The sequence below is a fragment of the Acomys russatus genome, chromosome 9 (assembly GCF_903995435.1).
Source record: "Acomys russatus chromosome 9, mAcoRus1.1, whole genome shotgun sequence".
Classification (NCBI taxonomy): Eukaryota; Metazoa; Chordata; class Mammalia; order Rodentia; family Muridae; genus Acomys; species Acomys russatus.
The window spans coordinates 559,820-574,994 of record NC_067145.1 but is presented as its reverse complement, the minus strand read 5'-3'; the positions used below and the strand labels follow the sequence as shown (position 1 = coordinate 574,994).

At 40.3% G+C, this 15,175-nt stretch overlaps 1 protein-coding gene across 1 annotated transcript in view; it reads right to left on the bottom strand.

Annotated features, from left to right (window-relative positions):
• Nucleotides 1–2,323: 2,323 nt before the first annotated feature.
• Oxct1 (3-oxoacid CoA-transferase 1) overlaps nt 2,324–15,175 on the bottom strand; it is a 120,752-nt gene continuing 107,900 nt past the window's right edge. The window contains exons 15-17 of the mRNA XM_051150910.1: nt 12,357–12,437; nt 7,908–8,009; nt 2,324–2,419 (exon numbers count right to left, since the gene is read on the bottom strand). Coding sequence (XP_051006867.1) covers nt 2,378–2,419; nt 7,908–8,009; nt 12,357–12,437 — 225 coding nt within the window. The 3' untranslated portion in view covers nt 2,324–2,377. The remainder of the gene's footprint in view (nt 2,420–7,907; nt 8,010–12,356; nt 12,438–15,175) is intronic.

Below are 15,175 nucleotides of genomic sequence, written 5' to 3'. Positions count from 1 at the left end.
CTCTTTTCTATCACTATATTTTAATATAAGAGAAACAGCCTGACTGGTGCATCCTACGTCATGTGACAACTACTGTATATAGCTAGAGTGGACAGAGGGGAGCTATCAAGAATCACATAGCTTAGAAACCTGTCCCCGACTCGAGGATATTGTCCAGGCAAAAAAGAGTGTTATTAGAGAGTCAATGGGTACTACAGAGACTACAAGAAGACATTTAAGACTGCAATAAAGCTCAACATGCCATTGGAATATTGATTAATGAAAATACGCCATCAAGGAAATGCCATTTAAAATTAACAAATGGAGGCTTGATAGTTAATTTTCACAGATATGACTGGCTTTGACAGGGTGCAAGAGACAGGAGAATTCATTTAGGTCTTTTTTTTTTTTCCTAGGAAAGAAATATATCTATTTGGCAAGGTAAAAAGAAAAGGTAATGGCAGGCATGGTGGCTCACACCTTTAATCCCAGCACTCAGGAAGCAGAGGCATGTGGATCTCTGTGAGTTCAAGGCCAGCCTGTCTACAATGTGAGTCCTAGGACAGCCAGAATTACATAGAGAGGTCCTTGTCTCAATACTCCACAAACCCGCAAAAAAAGCAAGAGAAAGTAACAATTCGATTAGAAGTAAAAGCATGATGACCTAAGGTTTGGCCATCCTAACAATCTTTGTTGTGTTTCTGCATGTGGAACCACATCATTCCTGAGTGAGAAAAGAGGACAAACACACTGTCAGGTTGTAAATTTTATTGTATCACTTAACACTTCTGAAAAAATATCATGGCACTCTTTGAACCTTAAGTTGTCGATTCAGGCTGTGACAATGTTTACAACATTCTTAGAATCCCCTTGTCTCAATGTAACAGACTGGAATGATAAGCAAGTGCATCTGAAGACATATCAACAATAATAACATTGCTCAAATGTTTACATAGACGTATGTACTCTCACGGACCCTGTTCCGTCTAAGAAGGGTTGTCCTCACTAGTGCCGGGCAGAGTGTGCTTTCAAGCATGCAGCCAGCCAGAAAAGCAACTCTACATAGGGAGTGTACTACGGAGAAAAAACTTGTCTTCCCTTCCCACATGCACAGGTCAGCTGTGGCTATAGATGATGAGAAGTGAGGTTCCATGCAACCACCACCCAAGACGTGCATCAGTTCCTATAGTTAGTACCAGAAGAATGACATGTTTCACTGTGCAGACCCTAGCTTTCTGCCTGGCTTCAGGATGCGTAAGCTTTCTGACATCTGATACCAAGGTTTCTGAAGCGATGCCTCCTAGCCACTGTGTGTACTGAGGGTACTTCTGGGGAAGCATCCCTTGTAAGGGCAAGCCACTGTGTTCACTCCCCAACACAAAGACTCTGATAACTACTCAGATCTGAGACTTTCCCATATTTCCCCAACACAGATAAGGCTAAAGTAATAGCACTTTGTTAAGAGAACTTAACCTATACAGAAGAAATACTGCTTTTCTGTAGAAAAAGTCATTCAATGTTTAGAACCTTTGCTGATCAGAATGGAGAGCCTACAAGGATGGTATCTTTGAATATCATTATTTTTCAAACACTGTTGCCACTGCAATTCAGGACTTATGATCAATGGCCTATAGTTCTTTTTGGCCTAGAAGACGTTGTATAGGTAAGCATGGGGACTCAGTACAGATGCAGAGTCCTCTGAATACAAATGTATAGCACACTGTCTTAAAATAGGAGAACTAGTAGGTCTCTAGTCCTCTTCCTATACTCAGCCTCTGCTATTAGCACCCATCAGTTGCTAGCTGGATATCTATAAAGGCAACATCTGGTGGGATGTCAGCACTGGCAAGTCCTATGCCTTGTCCAATCTTCTGCTTCCTTTCCCCAGAGACATTCCTGTTTGCCTTCTTGGGTATCTACTTAACTATAAGAAGTGTGGTGGAAAGGAGGATGTTCAAAGAGGCAAGCATAACCATCAAATCAGAGCACTCTCTCAAAAAAGAGGAAGGTAAAAGAAGCATAGTCATCAAAAAAAGTATTCTTCCTAATCACAAATTCACATGAAAATTTTCTTTCAGGACTGCTAAGTCATGGTTTAGTATATATAGCATAAAAAGTTAACATACATCCAGGGTGAGCACCAATGGCAAAGACAACCTTCTTAGCACTTATGAAAAAAAGATCACAATGAAATGTCTTCCTTTTGTTTTTCATGGAAACATTGTAACACACCTTGACAGAACAAAGTCTATGGCTGCACAAATCCAGAAATACTAGAAGAAAACTAGTTGAAACTTCTTGATAAATATGTAATTTTGATTACTGACATCCTTTCAATTAAATCCTATGTGTTCAAAATGATATCTTAGCATCCTGGAACAAATGCTGAATCAACATTTCAAGTTGAAATCTGCTGCATTGGCATGAGGTTTGGTGAAACCTGGTGAAAGAAAAAGGAAAAAAATTAAAGTTTACTACAAGAAAGTTCAAATACTGCTTCAATTTATTTCTTAATACTTTAATTTTTTAATTAAAGAATAAAAACCAAAGGAAATATCAAGCTTCAAAAGTGAACAAAAATATAGAGTGAGAGTGATGAAATTCTATTTTATATAACATAACTTAAGTGTTCATCAGGAAGGAAATAACGAAATAACCAATTTAACTAAATATGTACTACAAAAGACATTTCAGAGACAATGAATTTAAGTAGTAGAAAATCAATCAATGATCCCCAGTTTGGCCTACCAAGCACACATGACTAATACAAGTATAGACAAAATTAAAAGCTATCAGTTTCTTTATCCGTTCTTCTACTGAGGGACACTTAAGCTGTTTCCATGTTCTGGCTATTATGAATAAGGCTGCTATGAACATGGTTGAGCAAATGTTCTTGTTGTGTTCTGGAGCATCTTCTGGGTATATTCAAAGAAGTGGAATAGTTGGGTCTTGAGGAAGCCTTATTCCCAGTTTTCTGATACAGCGCCAGATAGATTTCCAATGTGGCTGTACTAGTTCGCATTCCCACCAGCAATGAAGGAGTGTTCATAGGGTTGGAGAGTAAGGGGGAAATTGGAGGGAGGAAGGAATGGGAGGATACAAGGGATGGGATAACAATTGAGGTGTAATATGAATAAATTAATAAAATATATTTTTAAAAAAGCTATCAGTGCAGGAAGTCAAGTCCAACAACAATCCCTCGGGGCTGGGAGAGGGACTCACGAAAATGCACATCTAGCTGAAAAATCACTGGCAATTGATAGTTGTGAGGGGAAGGGAAGTATTTTTCTTTGGGAGTGTGACCTTTGGTGAGGAGTCTACGTTCTAGTAGGCCCCCCACCCATGTGTGTGCAGGGCAGTACAAAGTTGAATCAGTAGGTTATGAAGAAGAAGAAGAAGAAGGAGGAGGAGGAGGAGGAGGAGGAGGAGGAGGAGGAGAAGAAGAAGAAGAAGAAGAAGAAGAAGAAGAAGAAGAAGAAGAAGAAGATGATGATGATGATCTGACCCTAGGAGGGAGACTTGTTAGGGAAAACTGGGGCATGAGGAGAGAACATGAAGGTAGATGTGATGAAGATACACTGGTATCAAATATGTATCAAATTGTCAAAGAATAAATAAAAAGTATTCTTTAGAACAAATCTGAGATTCTCATTGGCAAGTCAAAGATTTAGTATAAGGAAATATACAGCACTTCATTTTTTGAAAATACATTATTATTTGATAAATCTTTGGGAAGAGCTTTCTTTCAAAAGATGAGCACAGAGGAGAAAAGTAAACAAGACTTCTTAATTGTGAAAATATTGTATCACAGTGTCATAAAAGTAAGCCACATGGGGCTGACTATCCAACTTATAAACTTCTGTATGTTAAAAAAAAACAAAAATCAAAAACCAAAACCAACCAACCAAACAAACAATCAACTAAGTCACGTATCTAAAAAGGGGTCAATGCCTGGAATATATAAGGTCAATTTATAAGTCAACAAAGAACAATAACTTGATTAAAGAGTAAGCAGTTGAACAGATAATTCTTCAATGAAGACACTTAGATGGCCAATGCACAAATGATCCGGTAAGTCTGCTGTAAGAGAAATGCAAATGAAAAGTCCCGAGAACTCGTAGCTAGAATACAAGGAAGTTCAGTCACTGTGCAAAATAGTATGGAAGTTCCTCAAAAAACTAAAAATAAGAGTTAACATATGGCCCAGCAATCCTACTTCTCGGGACATGTCCAGAACATTTCAGAACAGGATCTCAAAGACATACTGTATGCTGGTGTCCATATCATCAGTATTCAAAGCAGTGAACAGGAAGAGGTAACCTGAAGGTGCAGGCAGAGATGAATACTACAGTGCCCTAAAGGAACTGAAGATGGTACCAAAAAATGAAAGGCTATCTATCTCATGCTCATGGGCTGGAAGAACAAATATGGTGAAAATGTACACACTATTCAATGTGACCTATAGATAAAATGCAATTCTTTATAAAAATATGTATGCGTGTTTTGCCTGCATGGAAATGAACCGTGTGTGTGTGTGTGTGTGTGTGTCTAACGACTTTGCAGGCCTGAAGAGTGGATGGATCCCTGGGATTGGAGTTACAGATTGGATCCCTGGGATTGGAGCCACCATTTACGTGTGTCCTAACTGCTGTCAGGGTCATCTTCAAGAGCAGCAAGTGTTCTGAAGCACGGAGCCATTTCTCTAGCTCCTGAGTTCTTATTCAAAACCCCAACCCCTTTTCCTCAAAGAACCAGAAGAAGCAATGTTATAATTTCTGTGGAACCACGAAACCCTTGAATAGTCAAGGCCATTTTGAGTCTCAGGGGCAGAATAGGAATCATTACACTATTGGAGTTTAAAATATACTGCTGACCTATGGCAACTGAAACAGCATGGCATTTTTATGAAAACAGACAGACCAGTAGAAAGGAACAAAGGCTCTAAAACCTAGTCCAACCATCTAAAATGACTTGCTTTTGACAAAGGCACTAAAAATATTGAACACCTTAAACCATGAGGAAAGGCCAGGCTTCTCAATACATGGTGTGGTGAGATCTGGATACTCATGTGCGAAACCAAACTAGACCCCTTGTCTGTTGTTCACTAATTACAAACTGCATCCACCTTGGATTAAAGACATACAACCAAGACTCTTAAACTTTAAAACTGCCAGAAGAAAACAGGGCAAAAGCTTCAGGACTTTGAAAATGGCAAAGTTTGATTTTTTTTTTTTTAAAGAAAAGACACTAAGCTTGTTATGGTGGCACATGCCTTTAGCACCAGCACTTGGGAGGAAGAAGCAGGCAGATCACTGAATTCAAGGCCAGCCTGGTCTACAAAGTGAGTTTCTGGACAGCCATGGCTACACATAGAAACCGCCTCTCTCTCTCTCTCTCTCTCTCTCTCTCTCTCTCTCTCTCTCTCTCTCTCTCTCTCTCTCTCTCTCTCTCTCACACACACACACACACACACACACACACACACACACACACAACAACAACAACAACAAACAGTGGACAGTATATCTAAATAGACATGAAAGGGAGACACATAAAAGACCAAAGGAGACATATAAAAGGTACAAAAGGGTACACCATCATTAAGCAGTAAAGAAATGAAAATCAGAGACCAATCCAATTAGATTAGCTATTATAAGAGAAACAAAGACAACTGCTCTTGGTCTTTCTGCTATCACCAAGTGTAAAATCACAAAGGAACAAGTGCTGGCAAGGATATAACAGCAACACTTGATAGGAACAGAATGGTAAAGCCACTGTGACCATCAATGTGAGATTTCCTCAAAAATTAAAAATAGAATCACCATATGATCCAGCAATCTCACTGCCAAAGGAGATAGGATCATTGCACCAACAATACAACTATATTGCCCATCCATAAGAACCAAGAAGCAGAAACAACCTGAATGCCTACCATCTAATGAATGGATACAAAAAACGGCACTCATGCACAAATAATGGTACCGATTGACCTTTAAAAATGAATTCTTGGATTTTTGTGTCAACATACATGTAACTGAAGTCACTATTTTAAATGAAATAAGCAAGCAAGCACATAATAACACGAGTGTGGCATGATCTCTCTTGCATGTAGATTAGGAGAAAGGTATGATGTCATAGAAAGTACGAGGAGAATGGTGGTTCCCAGAGGGTAGGAGCAGTCAGGACAGAGGGAGGAGCTAGATCCATCAGCGTGTGCTGAATTGTTATTAGGAGTGAGAACATGTGGTGCTGCTGCACAGTGATGGACTGCCTGTGTTTACAATGGTGATGTGTTATATATGTTACTTACGCCCTAATGTCGGTAGAGAAGATTTTGATCACAGAGAAATGCTTGAGTACATAGGAATGTTTACCCTGACTTTCATATGATGCATACACATGTTGAAACATCAAAGTATACCTCTTAAGTAAACCAATTTTCATATCAGTTTAATAATGATAAAAGGAGGGGATGATACTGGGATACAGAAGGGCCAGGAAGACAGTTCCAAATCTAGGAAGATACGACAACTAGCTGGGCTTCCACACTCGCCCCTCCCGTCCCACGTGTGTATTTAATATGACAACTAGCAGAGTTTCCACACTTGCCTCTCCCGTCCCACGTGTGCATTAAAAAAAAAAAAAAGCAGAGATTTCTGAATTATCCACATGGATAACACAGATAGCTAGAAAATGAGGCTCTAATGTTGTGTTCTTTTGCAGTAGAAACTGAAATTTCTGTGAATCTCTGAAGGTGTTACCTGACAGAGGCCTCTGAGTGCACACAGAAGAAAATAAAACAAACAAACAAACAAACAAAAACCCAGCTAAGAATTATTTGCTTGTTTCATTGGAGTAAGAAATTCTAAATAGTTCAAATATAAGTAAACCCCCCCCCCTTTTTTTCATTGAGGTTATGAGAAAGCTAATTAAAACTGTGCTTTTCAAGCAAGGTATTGTTGGGAGATGGCTTTTTCTCCAAAGGGAAATTCAGAAAAGGTTAATAAACAAAAGACCTTGGTATAGTACCAGGATTGGTGACCAGATACGTAATGAATTATACAACAATGTTGTTTCTAGGAAATCTGTTATGCATTTGTAGGTACAAGCCAGCCACTGTGCTCAGGAAGTTAAGTATGAAATCTACTGATGGTATATCAAGTAATTTCTGTTGAATGAGGTTCTCTAATTTTTTCTCAATGTATTTCATTGTAATTAGTAAATGGGTATGCCCTTGGTTGTTTCAGAGACATATATTTTCCTTTTACCTTTGGTTAACTTTATGTTAATTGACACCTGTCAACTCTAACAGGGAGGTGACTGATGATTTTACAATAAGTACTTTTATATACACAATAAATAAATAAAACATTAAAAGTATAAAATAAATAAATAAATAAATAAATATAACTACAAACATTTTAACAGAACCCCTCCCCTCCCTATATATTTACTGGGTTTCCAAGTCTGAGTTTTTAACTTCAAGTAGGATGCAACTAGTTTGCTATTGTTACCTCTAATGGGTGGAATAAAGGACACAGAAGTGACTCAAGGATAATGTCATTGTCAGATAAATGTAAGAATAAGGAAGCATCACTTCTCCACAGGTGGCTCACATCAGAAGCCACAAAGATTAGTTCACAAAGAACAGAGAACTTTCAGGATGTCACACAGTGTAGATTAGCTTGCCCTCTGTCCCTTGTAGCTCCTTGGTGTGCCCTCTTGCTCCTGACAGCCCTAGCCTTCTTGTTCCTCTACCAGCTCTCCTAGGAGGCACCCTTTCCCACTCCTGCTCATATCAGCTCCTTAAATGCTGACTGACTGGATGGAGGCTGACTATCCCTTGTCTCCTCTGTGTTCTCTCACCATTTATCCACCCAGCCTGCAGCCCAAGACAAGAGGCTCACCCTGCTCACAGAAACACTTACAGCAAAGTCACAGCCAGTGCTCTTCTTTATGTCATCAACAGTCAGGCCTTCCCAGAGCTCGATCAGTGTCAGCCCATTTTTCTTGTCCACGTCAAACACACCCTGCGGGAAGTCAAGAAAATGACAACAACCATTTCTATCATGAAAATTGTCACATAAAATAGATAGGGTTTCATGTTCCTAGAAGAAAGATAAGATATAGGACCAAAGAATGAAAACCAGCAATGAAAAAAAATGTCCCTTATAACAACTAACTCCTTAACAGCCATTATTTGTTAACTGCAGTTGGCTTCTTCTAGCACCGTAATCAGGTTTTTGTTGTTGTTTTTTTTAGATGTCTTCCATTTGTTAAGTCTAACACACTAACACACTGGGTGAAAGGCCAGAGGTAACCAATGATTTGAGGAGAGAAATGGATGAACAAAGTGGGAACGAGGCAGGGTAGTTGGAAGAGAAAGGGTAGGGGTGATGGGGTAATGGGGTGATGGGGTGATGGGGAAAGGCTGCAACAGAAGACACTCAATGGTAATTATGAAATAAAAGCTGCCGTGGCCCTCCCTGAAAGCTCAGCCAACTCATCTAAGTAGCTGTTAACGTACTTCATGGTAAAGTGTTCCCACCTTTAAATTCCAATGAAAACACAAGGGTCCCAGGAGGGCAAGGGAATCCACAGCTTTTGGTGAGCAAATCGAATGGCAGTGCTGGTGTCGAAGGCAGACAGGAATGTTAGGACCAGGCTGAACGACCCACCCAACATCATGGCCACGGTACCAACTCGCGATGGTACTACCATAGTATCGCTTGACTTTAGTTATGGGGCATAGGGTCAATTGTCTCAGGCCAGACTGTCTGCTGGTAAAACAACAACAACAACAACAACACCCCTGTAACTGAGACCCAACTGTTTCTCTGGGGTTTCAAACCCTTGTTCTACAGGCCTTCATGTAGTAACATGGCTGCCTGTGTCAGTTCTCATAGCGAGGAGTTTCCTCTCTCAGACTTAAAAGTTACGTCTCCTAGGTTTTCTAGCTCGGATTTCACTTAATTTTAACTATTATATCTGGCCTTCGATCTTTATTTTCAACTACTTTTAATGTCAAACCCTAAACTGTCATGTTTAAATACACCACTAGTGAGAGGCAACACACAGAGAAAAAAAGAGCGCTGGCTTTTGAGCTCGTCTGCTGTCACACAGCTCTGCTGCAGAGCACCTGAGTAATTTGGAGAGCCTCTCATTAGACTGTGGTCAGAGAGCCCAGCAACTGCTCCCTGGGTCTGCAGTACAGGACACATGTAGGACGAGAATGCGCCTCTGGACCACACCTGGGCCGAGTGTGATACAGGACACGTATAGGATGAGAATGCGCCTCTGGACCACGCCTGGGCCTAGTGTGATACAGGACACGTATAGGATGAGAATGCGCCTCTGGACCACGCCTGGGCCGAGTGTGGTACAGGACACATATAGGACGAGAATGCGTCTCTGGACCACACCGGGGCCGAGTGTGATACAGGACACGTATAGGATGAGAATGCGCCTCTGGACCACGCCTGGGCCGAGTGTGATACAGGACACGTATAGGATGAGAATGCGCCTCTGGACCACGCCTGGGCCGAGTGTGATACAGGACACGTATAGGATGAGAATGCGCCTCTGGACCACGCCTGGGCCTAGTGTGATACAGGACACGTATAGGATGAGAATGCGCCTCTGGACCACGCCGGGGCCGAGTGTGATACAGGACACATGTAGGACAAGAATGCGTCTCTGGACCACGCCGGGGCCGAGTGTGATACAGGACACATGTAGGACAAGAATGCGCCTCTGGACCACGCCGGGGCCGAGTGTGATACAGGACACATGTAGGACGAGAATGCGCCTCTGGACCACGCCTGGGCCGAGTGTGATACAGGACACATGTAGGACGAGAATGCGTCTCTGGACCACACCGGGGCCGAGTGTGATACAGGACACATGTAGGACGAGAATGCGCCTCTGGACCACGCCTGGGCCGAGTGTGGTACAGGACACATATAGGAAAAGAATGTGCCTCTGGACCACGCCTGGGCCGAGTGTGATACTATTTCTTGGCAAATGGACTAAGCCAAGTTAAAGGGTTGAAATAATTACTGCCTCCAGTAAGTTTATATTTTTCTCCCAGAAGGAACATCACAGGATGAGTGAGAGATGTTTCCTTCCATTGTTTGTTTGATAGCCTAGTTGATTCTACTGAAACAATGATTGGAACTTTAAGAGGAAATACTACAGCAAACTTCTCTTATTTGCACATTTTTATGTTTCTAGAAACAAAAATAAAAACCTTTCATTTTTTTCCAAGCAGGAATTTGTGTTCCATGAGGGGAAAATGTTAATTTGGAACTGATTATATAATCTATTACCTGACTTCATTCTGATATGAAATTTTTTAATGGGTATTTTTCTTTTGCAGAAAGACTGTCGAGAGCACCAAATTGATCTGCTTTTTCATCCACTATGAACAAGTATAAATTTCTAAAAATTGAGAAAATAAGCCCCAAATACCCTGGATTATGTTATTAAGAACACATGCAGATATGATTTTAGAAAAAGATAGTTGTGGTGTCATTAATATGGGGCTTTGGGAATCAGGGAGGTAAGACTGCAAATTGACTAAATAACTTTTAAATAACAATCCTTTTATTAACATCATCATGAAGCTCCAGCTAACTCCCAGACTGTACAGAAGGCCAACCATCTATAGATTTTTAAAAGATGGAAATTTGCTATTGAACTATTTAGAGTTTCCTTTTGTAGTGTAAGAGTTAAAAAAAAAAAAAATAAAGGATTGATAAAAAGAGAGAGAGTAAAACCTAAAAGCTAAGTTGTTACCTGCTAATCAGAAATGGTACGGAAACTACCCTGTTTTATAGGTAAGTAACTAGTTACTTTATTACCACCATAAAGGCTCCATTATGGATCAGACTGTTAGTTGCAGCCAGGTGCTGATGGAAAAGCTATCTATGATAACCTGATCCATACAATAGGAAACAACTACAATCATGTTCAAAGGGCAACCTAGTGGAATGTTCCTTGGAGCTGATTATAGAGTTCTGCTTCCTTAATGCCATTTCCCTTAATGGCATTGCATCCTTTCATTCAGCAGCATCTGTGGAGCACCTGCTCTGCATGACTCATGGAGGTAAACACGCAGCCCTTGCCCCGGATGCCGAAGGCTGGCTGCCTTGCTTTCCTTTGCTTTCTCCTGGTGCCACTGATAGCTCATGCTGACTGTGGTCATATGTTAAGGACTCTCCCAAGCTTATTTCAGTCCTGACTTCTCTTTTGAATCCTAGATCCAAATCTCTGATTCTTTTTCTCAAAATCTTGGGACTATGAAATTGAAGGTGTCAAACTAAACCTCTTTTTTTTCCTTGATATCTTATCTTCCTGCTACCCTGCGCTTTGCCAGGATACAGCAGGCCAGACATTCTCTCTTGCTAGAAAATGTAGGAATCATCTGTCTCACCAGCTGTGCCCTGTGCGTCAAATTAGGCTGAGTCTAATCTCCTAAATTTCTTTAAATTATCTCTCTGGCTTATGATTTGAGATCTTTTGTTTCTTGCCTACACTATTGATGGGCCCTTTCAATGAGATTTTCCTCTTCTGCTCCTTTGTCTATTAGGGAAAAAAAGTTATGCAAAATGGTTCCCTAACTAATCAAAGAATTGCTGAAGGACTCGCTATTTCCCTCCTAGTAAGAAACATGCTCTTCAGAGCACATTCGCATCTTCCCTTGATGTAATCCCTCATAATATTTTCTATTTTAGTTCAGAATGCAGCTGCATTTTTGCTCCAAGCTGTCCCACATTCAGGTTCTTGAACAGGCTGGACTTTCATTACTCCTCTGAGACTTTGCACGATTTCTTCCTTTTGCCTGTGATATCTTCTGTGTTTTCTTTTCAATCATAAAACTCTCATTTATCTTTCAAGACTCACAGTTCAATCTATCCATTTTCTAAGCAGGATAAGTATGGCACCTTTATTTCACCACATGAGTGAGTCCGAGTTAGGTACCACCATGTGTATTGTAGGAGCAGCGGTGAACGACACAGGCAGAAGCTAAAGGTTATTTCAGTACAGCTGTCAGTGCTAAAACAGGTTAAGATCCTAATATTTGCACTTTTAAGATGTCAAGATGGGCCCATCTTCTCTGATTACAGCACACTGTGACAACTACCCAGGATAAGAGTTCCACGGTGCCTGTGTGAGTCCAGAGAGCCGTACATGAACAATTCTACATTTATAAACACTAATTTTCCCATCCTCTCCTTCCGCGGACTAGGGTAATCTTACAGCTATTGATGTAAAATAATTTCAGATGGTAGTTTTAAAAAGCCTCATATGTGTCTCTAAATAAAACAAGGAAGGTGGCAGTAGGTGTGGGTGGAGTCAAGAAAGAGAGCGTTTACCTTTTCTGTAATAATGCGGTTGACACACTGCTTCCCGGTCAGAGGTAATGTGCACTTCTCCATGATTTTATGTGCATTTCCCTGTTTTAATGAACAATAAGAAAACATCAACAGTAGAATTTAGGGAGCAATTCCTACAAAGAATTACTGTGACTGCAGGAAAACCAGAATCTATCAGAGCCATCAAGTTTGAAGAATAGGCTGTTTCCAAGCCTTTGTACACTCAAGCCCTCCTCTCTTCTTGGGCAGCTATTGTCCCTGGTACAACTTAGGGAGGACCCATACAAGCAACCAAATGCTTGAGACTTACCAGGAAAACCCCATCCCACATATGTGTACTCCCAAGCCTCAATTCCTGAACCACCTGATATGCAGTTCCAATAATATCCTCCTCATTATTCTCTTCCAAAGAATGGTCCTCTTTAAAAAAATCTGTAGTTATTTGCCCAGATCAGAGTGTATTCATGGAAAATAAACATGCAACCCAACCTTCTCCTCCTTTTTTTGTTAAAAACAAAACAAAACAAAACAGATGCACAGAAAACAGCAATGCCTTGCTTCCTTTTTCATCAGAAAAACACATCAGTTCTATGCTTGAATGCATTTTCTCCTACGTATAAGGCATTGCAGTTACTTATTCCTTGCTGTCAAGTCTAGAGATTATCTACTGGTTTCTTGTTGCAGTACATAAGTGCTTAATTCTCTTAAGCTTCCGCTTGCAGCTTCAAAGTCCCCAGCATCATTTTCAGTCCTCCCAGTGAAGGCCTGTCACAATTTGTTGTCATTTTCAATCATCAGAATTGATTCTACTCTTACCTAATGACCATGCAAACCAGAACACTGCTGGGTCAGGTGACTCCGTATATTGTATTCACTTTCTCTTGTGACTATTTGTTTTTCCTTGAAATTGTCTAAGTTCTAGATTGCTCATTAATAAGATACATGACCTGGCTTAAATGAACATTTTCTTTTCAGTGTTTCTTTTAGTCACGGTCCCTTTTCTTCAAACATAAAGTGAAAGAGGGGTTATGAGCAGAAACAAGGTTTCACGAACTCCCTTCCCCAGCCCCATCCTGGCTCCAGCACAGAAGTGGCTTCCTAGATGTTTCTGTGGAGTCCAGCTATGACATCAGTTCGGGTCTCTTCCAGTTATGATTAAACTCCTTGTTAACTACAGAGAACTAGGAGCATAAATGAACACTTCCTTTGAGGCCAAAGCCTGGCTTAGCACACTGTAGGTCTTGTCTTAGAGACAGTAAAATGCTTCTGCTTTCTTTTGCATCTAAACACACCAAATACAACAGGTGTCGCCACAGCCTGTTCTCCTGCTAACACATCCATCTTTGAATTAATTTAGATTGTTCCCCAGACTAGTGTCAAGTCAAGTATATATTCAAATGCAATGTATTTCAGATAACAGGATCTAATTATGATTTTACTCCTTGTAGTTACTTGTCAATTTTGTAATATACCTATGGTTAAGAAGGCTTTGGTATGTGTAAGTCAGTGCAAGGCATGAATGACATTCTGAAGTTTCTGAATGGAAGGATTGATAGATATATAAAGGAATGAGAATAGAAATAAAAATGGAAGACTTATCAATCTTGGATGGGTTGTTTTTTAAAAGACAAACTCTACTTAGTCAAAGCTAGTGCTCACTACGTACTACACCTTCAAAACAAGCTGTTCCTAGATCTTACTCTATATGAAAGTTAGAAACAGAATGAGAACCTCATCTTCACTTCTCTTCTACTGTCACCTTCCTTGTGAGATTTGAAATTCTGCATGTCACAGAAGCTATATTTAACAGATGAAATTAATGATGAACATTGAACTTCTACAGTTGTCAGGTTTTCTTACACTTAACATAGCTCAACTAAGACATGACAAATGAATTCCAAGTCTGACTTCAAACGAAGTAAATAGTTTGTAAGTCTCTGAAGATCACTTCCTGCAGGGAGCTCTCACTTTGTTCTCATGATTTGAAAAAGAGTCACTCTTGCTGTGAAGGCAGCTGTGTAGATTTTAATGAACAAGCAACCCTGTTTTAGGAGGAAAGATGAATTCAACTGACAACATTAATGGTACCCTATCAACAGAGACTGTTTATAAACCATTTTGCATAAATAATAATAGATAAATAATAAAAACAGATAGGAAAGGTGTAGACTTCTCACCGAAAAACATTTGTATAAAACCTGGCCCCTCTCACACTATCTGTGTGAGATCAGTATGTTCATACTTTCTTGCCTGCCTTACTTTATAGTATTATTAGATTTAAATTAAACGCAGCATCTGACACTTAGTAAGAATAAATGTTAAAGTCAGATCTCACTCTCCACTCAACGGTGGAGAATATCCTGTTCGTTGGCTAGGTCTTGGTAGGGGTTCGAAGTTTACTGCCTATATTCTCCTTGGCTGGTGCCTTGGTTTAAGGAGGACCCCAGGATCCTGATCTGCCTTTCATAAAGTTCTTCTTGTAGGTTTCCAGGACCCTGTGGGTCCTACTATTTCCCCTTTCTTCCATGCTACTCTTGCCTAAAGTCTCAATCGGATGTCCTCTCCTCTGACCCACTTTCTTGGTAAGTAAAGATTTTCATGGTACGTATCCGTTGGACTAGTGTTTTGATATAAGTGAGTATATACCGTTTGTCTCTTTTTGCTTCTGGGTGAACTCACTCATTATGATAATTTCTAGATCAATCCATTTGTCCACAAATTTCTGGAATTCCTCGTTTTTAATAGCTGAGTAGTTTCCATCGTGTAAATATACCACAGTTTCTTAGTCCATTCTTCTACCGAGGGACACTTAGGCTGTT